Source organism: Delphinapterus leucas, chromosome 9, assembly GCF_059928025.1.
Source record: "Delphinapterus leucas isolate spDelLeu-1000000601 "Yukka" chromosome 9, BTC_Dleu_Yukka2, whole genome shotgun sequence".
Taxonomy (NCBI): domain Eukaryota; kingdom Metazoa; phylum Chordata; class Mammalia; order Artiodactyla; family Monodontidae; genus Delphinapterus; species Delphinapterus leucas.
Genome location: NC_143137.1, coordinates 5,093,407 through 5,108,062, shown reverse-complemented (window position 1 = coordinate 5,108,062; position 14,656 = coordinate 5,093,407). Strand labels below are relative to the sequence as shown.

The window sequence follows — 14,656 nt, the reverse complement described above, 5'->3', positions numbered from 1 at the left end:
ACTCTTTACTTTTCCCTCTTAATGCTTGTTTCTGGTCTTGTCTTATTTTTTGCCCACTTACATCGTTATGCCTTTCAGACTCATAAAAACATACTTTAATTCCATCCATAATGGCACTCAGTATTGAAAGGATTACTGGAATGACAAAAGCTTGGATCTCAAAATACATGGCAGAGCAGATGATCACATGGACAGAAGGACTGACAAACAAATGGAATAACTATATCTTCTTACCTTTTGCACATATTACAATGAAGCATGTCTTTCTGCAATTCTGGATGGTAGCACTTCCCACAGAAAGGACATAAGTTATCCTGCTGTTGGTAACAACTGTCACATACCAGGCAATTGTGGTGCCACTGAGAACTAGACCGTGTGCCACACTCGACACATATTCTGCAATTCTAAACACCAGGAAAAATGAAAACAGAAACAGTTTGTTATGCATTTGTACTGCAGTTCTGGTGTAAACCTTTTTAAAAAATCAGTGAAACATTTGTAGATTATATATTAAGCTTTAATTTTTATGACACTAATTTAGGGTGTACGTTTTTGAAAAAGAAGTTTGTTTTGAACATCTGATGAGATATCACTCAATTTACACTGAAACCTCCTGAGACATCCAAGAAAACATAAATAGGGAAGGAAGAAAACCAAGAACGTAGCAATCCAAACTTCAAAAAAAGAAACACATTCCAGAATCAGGAAGTAGCTCGTGTTGAGTAAGTCTACTCAACTCACTGCTCTGAAAGCAAAATGGTCCTGCTAGGGAATTCTGTTTGTTTATGGGTAGCTCAGAAACTAAAAACAAGAATTCACACTAAGGAAATATAACCCACTCCAAATGATTAGGTGTCTGAAATGGTGAAAATAACCACTCAACATCAAAATCCAATTGTGGCTTCTCATATTCTCAGAACAGAAAGGCACTACCGTTAGCAAAGTAGAACTGCTGATGTGCAAGGCCTGGCAGAGGCCAGCCAAACCTTCTGCGCCTCTGAGCTAGGCTGCCTTAAAATCCTGGGCACAAGGCTGACAAATTGTGGGACTCTCATTACCCACCCCCCGCCAACTTTGCAATCTAAAGCACCAATAAAAAAGGAACTTTATCTTTTTGAGCTGCTGGTATCTTTTGATACAAAAGAGATGCTCACTGAAAAAGAGAAACTAGCATGAACCACAGATCTGCTAAAGTCTTACAGATTTAAAATGGAGGTACTCGTAAATACTGATGACAAAATCCTAAGTAAAATGTTAGCAAACAGACTCCAATAGCAAATCAAGAAAAATCATAAACCATGTCCAAGAGGAGTTTACACAAAAATGCAAGTATGGTTAAATATTAGAAAACCTATTAATAAAATCTAACATATTATTAGGTCTGAGGAGAGAAGATAAAATTATTTCACTAGATGCTGAAAAGACCTTTGGAAAAAAATTAAAATCCATTCCTAATAAAAAAAAAACTTCTGAGAAAATTAAAATGGGTAGGTATTTCCTTAATGTGACATACACACATACCTCAATTCTAAAGCCAGCATTTTATTTAATTGGGGAACCCCAGAGGCAGTCCCACTAAGGTCAGAAACAAAGCAAGGATGCCTACTATCTCCACTACTATTTAACATGGTTCTGAACCAATGTAAACACTAAAACAAATGAAAACAGAAGCAAAATAGGAAAAGAAGAAATAAAACTATTTGTAGATGACAAGACAGCATACTTGGAAAATCCTAGAGAATGTATCACAAATTTAATAAAAGAATTTAACGAAGTAGCAGGATATAAAATTAGCAATGAAAATTCAATAGAATTCACATACACAAATAATAACCAGTTAAAAGATATAATGAATGGGAAAATCCCATTTATAACATCAACAAAATAGAGAAAACTTTTAAGAATAAACTTAAGAAATGTCCAAAACCTAAACAAAGAAAATTAGAAAACATTCCTAGAAGACACTAAACCAGACTTGAACAAATGCAAAGACATACCTTGTTCTTCGTTAGGATGTCCTAACATCAAGATTTCACTATCAATGAATAAATTTAAAGTAACCTGATAAAAATTCCAGTGAGGTTTTTCACAGAGCCTAAGGTTCATATGGAAAAATAAATGACAAAACAGCTAGGAAAAATGTGAAATAGAAAAGATCTGACGGGGGACCACAGCTACCAGATACTGCAAAGCCTCTATAATTAAAACGGTACGGCATTGGCTCATGAAGATAGAAAGACAGAGCAATGGAACAGACAAGAAATTCCAGAAATAAACCCAACTAAATCTAAAACTCTAGTCTGGAATCTCAAGTCACTGAGGCAAAGACTGTCTTTTTAGTGAATGGATTTTGGACAACTGGATAGCCAACTGGGAAAAGATAATTCATACCATATAGAAGCATCAACTAAAAATGGATTAGAGAGCTAAATGTAAAAAATAACATAAAAACTAGAAGAAAATATGAACTCTCCTATAGCCTCAGTATAGGAAAAGGCTTTCTAATTTTAACTCAAAAATCCAAAAGCAATAGAAGACTGATAAATCTGACTATATAAAAATAAACTTTTGCATGGCAAAAAATAACACAGGCAAAGCTAAAAGGCAAACAGCAAACTGGAAGAAAAGATGTACACCATAAGGCAGCTGAAGGCCTTATATCCCGACTATACAAGGAGCTCTTAGTCTGTGGGGTCATCAAAATCTTCAAGAGTAACAGGCAACACACAAGAACAGACAACTCGCAAAAAGGGGTAAAAAACGACCCCTAAACACAGGAAAAAATGACCAGCTTCACTCAAAAGAGAAAAGAAAATTAGGCTACACTGAGATAACATTTTTCACTCATAAGACAGGCAAAAATCAAAAGCTGAACATGACAGCCTGTTGGCAAGGATGTAGAAAAGAAGTTCTCTCATGCATGAGTGGTGGCAAAAGGAAGAGCCACAAGTCCCATGAAAGGGAATCTGACGATACCTAACAAAATTACATATGCATTTACCCCCCTGAGCCAGTAATCTTACTACTAGAAATTTATTCTAGAGATTTGCTCCCAGCAATTCAAAAACCCATATGCACAAAGTTATTGACTACAGAATCACTTCTAATGTAAAATATTGGAAACTACCTACATATTCAAGCATAGAACACTGGCTGAAAAACTATGGTTCAAATAAACAGAAGAAAGAAAGAAAGAGAGAGAAAGAGAGAGAGAGAGGAAGAAAGGGAGAAAGAGAAAGAACGAAAGAGAAAGGAAGGAAGCAAGGAAGGAAGGGAGGAAGGAAGGGAGGAAGGGAGGAGGAGGAATGAGGAAGATCTCTATGAAGTGATATGAAGTGACTTCCAGATTTTAAGTTAAAAAAAAAAGCAACATGCAAAAGAGCACATATGCTACCTTCAGTGTAGAAAGGGGAAACAAAAATATATTTGCTTATCATTACAAAAAAATACAGGAAGGATGAATCAGAAATTTTTGAAAGCGTGTTAATATCCTATGTATTTTTAAAAATTAAATCAATAAGAAAAGAATGGGGAATTTTTCAAAAACCAAAATCTTCAAGGATAACAGGCAAAACACAAGGATTCTTACTATACGAGAATGGATATGTGAGAAGGCAAAGAACTCAGCAGGAGGGATCAGAATTGGAGGTATTGGTGTAAATTCATTATTTATAAACGATGTACATGTGTGAGTATACGCATACTTATGTGTGTATTTGTAGATATGCATATGTGTAAATGTATACACATGCATGTATTTACTGCCTCATCTGCTGAAAGGACACAGAAGCAAACACCCCCAGAGCAATGGGCACACCTAGCACCCAATCTTCACTAAAGGAACTTGGCCTATTTATAGAAAAGAGGACAGATTCCAGGGCTAGGGCAGGGAGGTGTAAGATGATTTTGGAGTATCTTGTTATGCCCAAATGTAATGAAGTGCTTAATGGTGAGGGCATGCCACAAAGACATAGGAGCCAGCTTGAAAAGGATATCAAAGGCAAAACTGGACAATTTGAGCACAAAACAAATTAGGTACAGTAAGAAATTATAGATTATCAATAATAACAAGAATTCATGAGTCAATACTGACAAGATATACATAATTTTAACATGTGAAAGAAGGGCGGGTTCTTGCTTACAACAGAATGCAGGGGGCTGACTGGTAAATGTGAAGTTAGAAAAGCATCATTTTACAAACAACAGGTAAAAACTGCATCAGGCATTGGCTCCTATAATCTTGGAGAAAATTCTGAGGAGCAACAAGATATCTGCACGGTATTAAAGTGTCTCCTCACATACTGCTTTATTAGATAGAAGAGAGAGAAAGAAAACAGTGGAGAAACTTTACAGCAGCTTGACCAGATTATCAGAATTCACACCACCTGTGTGGGAGAGAGAAACATCAGGTGCATCCAGCTGAAAGCCTGAGAAGAGCACAGCACCACTTATGCAATATTCTGCCCAAGAATGAATAACTCTCTCTATAATCATGAGGAAATATCAGACAAAGACAAAATAAGGAAAGTTCTATTTGTGATTTAAAGAAAACAAAACAAACAAAAACCAGGTATGTGAGGAAAAACTCTATTATTCAAAACTGTCAATATCAAAAAAGACAAAGAAGGGCTAAAGAAATTTTCCAGATTAAAGGACTCAAAAGAAACATGACAACTAAATGGAATACTTGATCCAAGACTATCCTGGAACCTACACAGGAGGAGGGAAATGTTATATGGGATCAAGTGACAAACTGAAATATGGATGGTAGATTAGATATATTGATGTAAATGTATGGGATGATAATAGTGCTGTGATTACGTACGAATATCCCTATTATTAGGAAATACACATTTAAGTATTTAGGGGTAAAGGGAACAGTGTGTATAACTTACCCTCAAAATGGTTCAGGGCAAAAAAATATACATGGGGCAGGGAGGAAGGAGAAAGGGCATGGATGACAATACTGAAATCCTAACAACAGGTGAATCTAGGTAAATGGCATATGGGTATTATTTTTATTTTTCCAACTTTTAAAGTTTGAAATTATTTCCACATAAAGCCTTTTAAAACACATCATATACCCACACATCAGCATTCTTCAAAGAGAAACAGAGAAAAGAAACCTACGGGACAATGACTGGTATATAACGACGTTCCTAAAAAGATCACCCTCACTTCAGTGCAAGCAGCCTCGCCAGACTGAGAAGGCACACCTATCTGCCTCTGCACCTCCAGCCCGCACCACAGTGTTTGCATTTGACTAAAGACTATAAAGAACTATGAAAGAATTTAACAGTAGAGAAAGAGTATCATTCTTCAAACTGAAAAGAAGATAAGCATTCCTATGAGAAACTCCATGAGAATTGAGCACTTACTTTAGGCATTATGCTGAGCACTTTACAGGCATCATCTCGCTAAATCCAACACCCCTGTGAGGTTAAGTACTATTAACTACATGATGAAACACAGCTTACAGAAGTCAAATAATTTGCCAAAGATCCTGTATTTAGTAACTGGAAAACCTGAGATTTGACTCCACAGCTTAATCTTTTTAATCACTTTATAATACCTCCACAGAACAGAATAAAACACACACACTATCCACTCGTATTCTCAGCAGTATTATAAATAATTCTGTCACGTGAAAGAAAATAGCAGACTATTACGGAAAACAAATTAGTAAGGGCAGAACAAAAAGAAGCCAGAGAACAACCTTGAGAAATAAACTAGGAATTCTGAAAACATTTTCCAAAATAATGAAAACCACAACAAAGAAAATAATTAAAGCAGGAAACAAAATCACCTAGATGTTACTAAAGATTATTAAGGAGAATGTAAAGAAAGTAAATATTTTTTAAAAAGATGAATTTAACCAACACTTCCCTAGACCTTTCCACAGGCCTAAAGGGAGAATGACAATGGTCAATATGTTCCAGATAACACTAATTAGTGTAGAACCAACATCCTGGAAGCAAATCCAAATAACTGAACAAAAATAAAGATCTCATGGCCTTCAAGCAGAAAACCAATTAACTAATTAAACTAAAATCAAAACAAACTTCTTCTGTAATTCCATAAACTGGGGAAAAAATGGAAAAAAAAAAGTATCCAGAGTAAAAAAAAAAAAAAAGTTGTAATGCAAAACTGTACCAAACCAAGTTCTTCTGGTAGTTTGAAGGCAACAATCTCTTTCAGGTTTGCAAGATTCCAGAATATTTACAATTCTTTTATAGAAGTGCATAAGCAAGTCTCCAAAAGATTGGGGGTGAGATGAGGTTGGAATTTACAGAGAAGATCCCTCCCTCCCCAAAGAAAAAGTCTATAGTCTGGGTCAACTTAAGACAGAGAGGAGGGAGAAAACTTCTGATTTCTTCATTTTCAATGGCGGGGGGGGGGCACTTTTAATATTTTCAACATTTATAACTTAATATTCTGAATTACAAATCACTGCAGGGAATAAAAGGAACTGAAAAACAGAAAGGAAATTAAAAGAACAGGTTTGTCTCAAAATAGCCAAGCATTTCAATTACATCCATTAGTCTAAATACTTGACTATTAAACCTTTCAAAAGGTACAGTTAAAATGACACAGAAGGATGCAAAATGAAAAGATCACATTCAACTGGTAAACTAAAACCCCACTCAGCCGTATTTGTCAGGCAAAGCAAAATATCTGGTCCCCCTCTCCCCCTGCAAAAAAAAGGCATTACACAATATAAAGAGAATAGTTTTACACTGATAAAACCACAATACATCAACATTAGCCTGATCTACTTGCTAAATAACCAGCACAAGTTTAAATGCAAGGAGAAATTGATATGAGAAATTACAGCAGTCGATTTTATCTACGCCGTAATACACTGTTGAATCAGTCAAAAAAATATGGAAAAAGAACTTCATCTAATTAGATGAAATTAATAAACACAAATACTACAGCTTTAAAGTCACTAAGTCAAGCATCCAAATATATGTCAAAAAGAAAACTACGCTAGTTAAATTATCTGATTCAATGCGATTAAAGCAGACACGAATGTGTTTAAGCACAACCTAAAAAAAGATAAAATTAAGTCAAATGTGAATAGATATAAACTTACCAATACAACAAATATGAGTGCAGCCAAAGCTATAATCAAAGGTAAATTTATAGTCTTAAATATCCTTTTTTCCTTAGGAAAGTGAAGAAAACGAATTACGAATTCAACTTCCTATTTCAAAAAAGTAAAAGAGGCGCGGTAGCGGAGATAAAAGTAATAAACATACAAATCCGTCCGACGGCAGGTTTTTTCTTTAGACCAAGAACCAAGCCAAGAGAGAACGCGCGGAAGCACCCCGTCCGGCCGCCCGGCAGAAACTGCTCACGGGACCCTCCTCAGCCCCCAGGCTCCTCCCTCCCGGGCGACCTCACCGGAGAAGAGTTGCCCCGAAGCGCTCAATTCCCGGGGAGAAGGCCCCGCCCCTCCAGGCCCCACCCTCGGGCCTAGGCGGGACAGAACTCACCGCCCTCTGCCCCACGCCCTAGAACCAGGTGACGCGCCGCCAGTTCCAGGTGCCGAGGCTCTGGGGGTGTGGGTGGGGCGCAGGAGTAAGGCTCCCCCAGCGCCTCCTCTTACCCCCTCACCAACACCCCATCCCTGGGGATCTGCCAGCAAGACCGCCCCCCTTTCCAGGACCCTCCGAGGAGGGCAAGCACCACCACCGCCCACCCCTCCACCGGCCAGCGCCTCCCTCCCGCAGGCTGCTCCCGGAAGAAGCCTCGGGCTGGCGCCTCCTGGAAGCCTGCGAGCCCAGCTGCGGCGGGGAGCCTCGGCCTCCACCGACCACCTCCGCCACCCGACCCCTCCTGAAGGCCGCCCCACTAGCAGGGGAAGATGCCGAGACCACGACAAACACGAGCTCAAAGAGAAGGGCAAAGGGAACAGGATCGCGTTTCTGTGACAAAGGGACTAGAATGTGAGGATGCAGGGAGACCACAAGTGTATTTCTTGCTCTGTATGTTTTCTGAGAACTTGAAATATTTCATAGAAATGCTAACTTTAAAAAATATAGGGAATTCCCTGGCACTCCGGTGGTTAGGGTTCAATCCCTCGTGGGAGAACTAAGATCCCGCAAGCCAAAAAAAATAAAATAATAAAAATTGTTTTAACTAATATAAAATGTAACTGCATTTAGCATTTGTGTTTATTATTATGTTAGTCCCAAGTGCTGTCAAAGACGTGTGAAAGATACAAGATTTTCCACAGCAGAACCGTGGTAAAAAGAATGAGACGCGTGGACCGCACAAGGGATTCGCTCCGCAGTAGCGAGCAGCATCCACAGAGCAAGGAGGTTCTTCATACACATCACCTGACAACAGAAACTGCAAACAGCATACCCTTAACTTATAAACTTCTGTATTTTAGAAATAATTGGATCGATACCCCATTTATTACAGATTTCAACTGTGCCCTTATGGTGCACCTGTGAACCAAAAGGTTTCTAGAGTTTTTGAGTGGTACTTCATTATATCTGATGTTCACAAGAATTGCTGGTTGGCACTTTGAGGTATGATTACTCTGAACCAGTAAACACAGTCCTGGCTTTATCAAACTATTTCTATACAAATACAAAAGGCATTCTTTGTATGAACATTATTAAAGACAAAGAATACCTTTCTATTAAAACAGGTCTTGGCAATTTACTTTAAAAGCAAAATTATTCGTTAGATTGGGGAGGAGGATTGGGATCGACATATATACACTGATATGTATAAAATGGATAACTAATAACCTGCTGTATAAGAAAATAAATAAAATAAAATTCAAAAAAAATTACGTTAGATTAAATTAATATTTATTTTCTAAGTTAAGACAGTGTAATTACCATAGATTAAAGAAGTTTATGCCTAGCTTCATGTCTATTCTGTGAAATTAAGATTATAATAATAATTAAAAAAAATAAAACTCAGCCTGGGGGGTATGTAGAGATGGCCCATGGATCTAGAGTCTTTAGTTTCCTAGGATCCAAATCCTAATACAGATGAAAATTAGATTAAGAAATATTCCTTAATTAGTCTAGGGACAAAAGCACTGTTACTCAATTAAGTATAGTATGATAGCACAGGGAGCATAATACATTGGATAAAACATTACAATATAAGACAGGAAACCTGAATTTTAGTCTCTGTTCTGCCTCTGCAAATTAGTAAACCTCGGCAATTCACTTAATCACTAGTCCCTCACCAGTTCTTAATCTAGAATTTATTAGTTTGCCTGTATAGATTTCAAAGGAAGCAAATTAACTACTTTTATGATTGACTCATCCTAGAGAACATTCAAAGAAAAGTCACAGTATTGTTTGTAAACATCTTCCTAACAGGGAAAAAAAATTAGTTTTATTCAGTCAGTTGGGAATTGAAGGTGAAACTTGAGTTATTCTTACCTTCTACTTTCACTTTAAGAATTTAAATATTTTGTGCTTCCAAGGACAGACAATTCTAAAATTTGCTGTTGTTTACCTGGTACTATACTAACTCTGCCCAGTAGGTTGAGTTGTCAGCCAACCTACAGGGTTTAGAGATGCAGGCAACAGAGCCTCAATAAATTCCTCAGGAAGTTTAGAGAGGCCAGAATGGAATACCTCAAGGTCACAAAGATGCAAATACCAAAATAGATGGAAAGGGGGAGAAACACTGACTAAAAGAATACCCAGAAAAAATTTAAAATAGCTGAAAATACATCTTAAAAGCATCCCACCAAGCAGAAAGACTGATATCTTAAGTAATAAAAAAGAAGTGGAAAAATGTCTATAGATCCTAACTCTCAAAACCCCAAAGAAACTTTACACAGCATCCAAAAATCCAGATATCTAAGTCAGTAAGCACTTACTAAAGCTACCATGGGGAAGGAACAATATACATACGCATATATGATATGATTCCAAATATTTAATACAAGTTTATACATAAATACATACACACATATAAAATCAAGGTAAAATCATCTAAAAGCCAATCTGATCAAAATGTTATCTACTTTATTTCTGGATTTTAAATTAATAGATTTTAAAAATACATCTGTTTCAGTATCCGCATATAAGGATACTACCTATTTCATAGAGTTTCAAAGATTAAAGATGAATCACTAAAACACAATTTCTAAGCCATGAAGCACCATACACTTGTTAGTTAACAGGTTCATAGCAGCATTTTTTATAACAGCCTAAAATTGTCAGCAACCCAAATGTTCACCAACAGGTGATTCAATAAACAAATTGTGGTACTTCAACTATTAAGCAATAAAAAGAAATCACTACTGGTATGCGTGACTCTCAAAATATTTATGTTGAGTTTAAGCCACCACCCCCCTGCAAAAAAGAAAAGGGTATATACTATCCGACATCACTTATATAAAGTTCTAGAAAATGAAACTAATCTATGGTGAGAGAAAGCAGATTGCCTGGAAGACAGAAGGGAGTAGGGCAGTGAACAGTCAGAAAGGAGGAAATCTCAAGGGGCACCAGGAAACTTCTAGGGGTGATGAATATGTTCATTATCTTGAAGGTGATGATGGTTTCATGAGTGAAAACGTCAAATTAAATTATAGACTTTAAATGTGTGCAGTTTACGGTATATCAATTATACATCAATAAAGTTTTTAAGTTGAAGGTAATATAGATTTGAATAGGTATCCGATTTGTCTGCTCTATATAAAAAACATACAAATCTTTTTTTTCTTAAAAAAATAAACAACTTACTTTGCATTTCCAGCCATTGGTTGGTACTGATTTCATAACTGGTTGAAGACAAAAAGTATGATACCCTTTGTCACACGTATCACACACTAGCATCTTGCTATCTTCTCCCGATTGTCTAAAAAATAAGATAGCATTAATGATGCCTTATCTTTAAACTTATGTTTGTAACATAAGTAATCATGAAAAGAATCTGTCCTGGGAACTGCCCAGTTCATAAATACCCTCCGTCTCTGTTTGGTCTATGCACAGATAATGACAGAGTTAACCCTCTAGAGGATGAGACAGAAATCTTCCAAAGGTCCCTAAAGGATTATCCTTACTGAACGCCCACCTATGGTGAACCCGTTTTAGTCATTTTAGGGTTCCTGCAAAGAAGGAGGGGTTAAGGCAAGATGAATGACACTGATCTTTACTTCTTAAACATCCCATGCCCATCCTTTTTTGGGGAAGGAGCTGTAACTGATAGGTGATGCTGCACGGAAAGGAACAAATCTTGGCATGGTGAGTTGGAAGACACTGTCATATAATAAAAAGAGGATCAAATTTGGATCAGACCTACAACTGTGTTCAGACTTCTGTTTTTCTAGCTGTGTGACTCCTGAATAACTTAGACTTAGTCCTCTTAATTTCAGGTACAAAATGTGAATGATAATCAAAGATTACTGTGAGAATTAAATATCATTCTGGCTGAAGAGCTAAGAATATCCATTAAGCAATAAGTGCTAAATAAATAGATATAAGAATAATCTTGTTATAATTATTAAGAATTGTAATTGAAAACCTAAAATCTTCCCCTAAACACTCTTCTGCCCCAGAGATTGGGCCCCTGTCCTGTCCTTGATCTCAGCCTTGATTCTTGGCTGTTAATCACTCTCAGGTACTAAGAATTTAATTCAAGAGGAGGGGAAAAGAAAAACTAGGGAATGCAAGAAGAAGAGCCGAGAGAGGAACCGCTGAATAAAACCTGGTGATAAACAGAAGTAAAAAGGAAGATGGGTTAATTGGCCTCCAGTAATTTCTTATTTAATTTAATAAATTCTACAAATAAAATTGCACATTTTGTCTCTTTAGCTACATGGAAAGATCTTGGAGGAAAAGCACTCTTTCTTCAAGTTCTCTTACTCCTTCTCAAGAAGAAGCCAGGCACAGATACGAGGTATCAAATAAATGTTTACTGATATTTTCTTTAATTTTTACCAAAATATAAAAGCACGTGGTCCTATTTATTCCACATAATTCTAAGATATTGATGCTTATTGTTATCAAATTAAATTACAAATAAAACAGACTGAACATGGCAGTGGTGGGCATCATTTCTCCTGATTACAAAAGTCCTCAGCCTGTAAACAATTTGAAGACTGCTGTAGATGCAGGTAACATCCCCAAATTATCATGCTAATTAATTAGTAGCATGAGAAAAAAATAATCACAGAAAAGACTGGAGAAATGACGGATGGAATAAAACAAATAGGAAAAGATAATCCCATTACAAACATTTAAATGCCATACAATACTTTGTTTCAGAATTATGGTGAAAGTAACTGCCTTTCAGATAGATACAGATTTCTTTTTAAACAGTAAACTTAGTATAAATTGTTCTTCCTGGAATAGAAATTGAAACTTATCACTGATTCTTTGGTTCACTCTAATAACTACTTTCCATAGTTAGAGGTTTATTTTCCTATTAAATCTCCTCCCCAGTCTCCCTCAGGAAAAAAAGGTGCTTTTTTTTCTAATGCTTATTTATTTTTAATTGTTAATATCATTCATTTAAAATTGTTGGCAAACTTAAGCTCGCTTTTTAGGCAACCAGAGGAATTTAAATTATTAAAATTAGTTTTTGTTTAGACTTATTTCAAAGTAATATGTTAATAAATATCTAGCAATTTCTAAAGACATGATGAAGTCAGTGTGAATGAATATAGCTGCAGTATGAACAACCTTTATCATATTACACAAACCTTTAGTACCTAATAATAGGGTCTCTCTTAAACTCAATACACACCTTTGAGTTGAAATTAAAACTTACTTGCAGTTCTGGCACACTTTGCACTCAGGACATTGCCAACCTGCACGTTTTAATGGAGTAACCGCTATATCCAGGCACATTCCATGATAGTGCTGACCACAAGTAGTACAAAAGAACTGATCTAAGAGGTCTCCCGGGCTGTCGCACACTGCACAGTTTGCATCTTCCTTTGCTACAATTAACAGTAAAACAACGAAATTGTTGTATAAGAATTTAATATTTTTCTGGCTTTACAGTTTAAAAATCACTTGAAGGGAATTTTCATGGTAAATCTTTCAGACACTTGAAATTATCCACATTGAACTGATATCCAATCAGAATAAGGTCTCCATTAAAACATTATAATATCTTTAATCTAAATTTAATCACATTAAATTTAATCATATAGTTTTGCAATGATTTGTACCTACATCTACTTGAGACCATAAGCAGTTCTTATTTAATTTTATATCCCTAATACCAATGATATGCTGGGCACCTAGTTAATGTTCAATATATGCTTGCTGAAAAGAACCAAAAAGGAAAATATCAACTGAGAGGCGCTTTGCAGTGCAAAAATAAACATTTTTATTTGAGTGTTAAATAGGTTTTGAAATTAACAAAATCAGAGACAAAATTAAGAAATGTTAATATCAATTAGATTAAGATGCTTCTTATGCATAAACACTAATTTTTATTCAAGTCAAATAAGGGTTTTTTAATACTGGAAAATATATGAGGGAGAACATTAAAGATGGAAGCTACAATTCATACACAAATATAATACTTCATATACTAATTCTATATTCATCTATATTAATTGCCAGTTGTAAAAAATTATGGACATCGTCTATCGCTAAATGTGGATTAAAAGGAATGGCACTTTTTAACAGTTCTTGTACCATCTAAAATAAAAAATAAATGTCAGAATAAACTGGCTTGCCAAGTATACAAACTCATGCATATTACAATATAATAAGGAAAAGAGTGTATTCTAAAATCATACCAATTTGATGATATATACAAATATGTCTGTAACTGACACTTATGTTCTCAACTAAATGGTCTGATTAGCTCATTGTCCTAGGACCGTTTTAAATTGTACATACGATTTTTTTTTTCCTCTTTCGCTTTTTGAAGATTTGGTCAGTCCTCTCTGGCTATAAGCCCTTTCTACCTGCTTTCTTTCCCCAGTCAAGTATCTTGAAACAGAGTAATAATCTATTCCTTTTCCTTACACCAAGAGTTGGCAAACTGGTTTTGTGGGCCATAGAAGTCTTTGGCATACAGAGTTTTTGTTTTTATTTTAGAATCCTTTAAAAATGGTAAAAAAAAAAAAAAAAAAAAAAAAAAAGAACCATTTGCAGTTTGAGGGCAGAACACAAACAGGCCCTAGGATGCATCTAGACTGTAAGCTGGGCCCCTGGCGGCTCCTCACCCACCGTTCATCTGAAGCTACTTTAATGAGGCTACCAGTGGCCTATGAAATCCTGTGGTTACTTTTTAGGTCTTACCTTATTTGCCATCTGCAGCGTTTACATCCACGCCCACACTGAAATTTCCTACCTTGATTGACTCCTATGATGGCAGCTTTCTCCAGATTTCTCCTTAGGCTCCCCATGCCCCCAGTCTCCTCCTGCTGTGCTGGCTTTTGTGCCTCCACAAGCCCTCTAAATGATGGAGTCTCTTAGGATTTCATCCTCTTCCATCTTTTCTAATTCCCCGTGGTTTTTCTTTGTAATCACATCAATTCCTACATCATAAAACACCACCACAATTCCCAGATCTCTATCACCAGACCCAAACTTCTTTCTGAACCTCAAAATGTTATTTTCAAGTCTTACTGGACCCTCAATAGCCAGGTGTTCTAAAAATACTCAAACTCAACACCTCTAAAACTTTTTTTTTTTAATAA

At 36.2% G+C, this 14,656-nt stretch overlaps 1 protein-coding gene across 27 annotated transcripts in view; it reads right to left on the bottom strand.

Moving 5' to 3' along the window:
- The window catches only part of KMT2C (lysine methyltransferase 2C), a 293,121-nt gene that overhangs the window by 112,419 nt on the left and 166,046 nt on the right, over window positions 1-14,656 (bottom strand). For 26 of the 27 annotated variants that reach the window (XR_016394238.1, XR_016394240.1, XR_016394239.1 and 23 more), the window contains exons 8-10: window positions 12,763-12,934; window positions 10,734-10,848; window positions 235-404 (exon numbers count right to left, since the gene is read on the bottom strand). Coding sequence is in view for 24 of the 27 variants with exons in the window: in XM_089917170.1 (XP_089773296.1) it covers window positions 235-404; window positions 10,734-10,848; window positions 12,763-12,934 (457 nt within the window). In the remaining 3 variants the exon portion in view is untranslated. The remainder of the gene's footprint in view (window positions 1-234; window positions 405-10,733; window positions 10,849-12,762; window positions 12,935-14,656) is intronic. The other variant, XM_089917172.1, reaches the window with a different exon arrangement.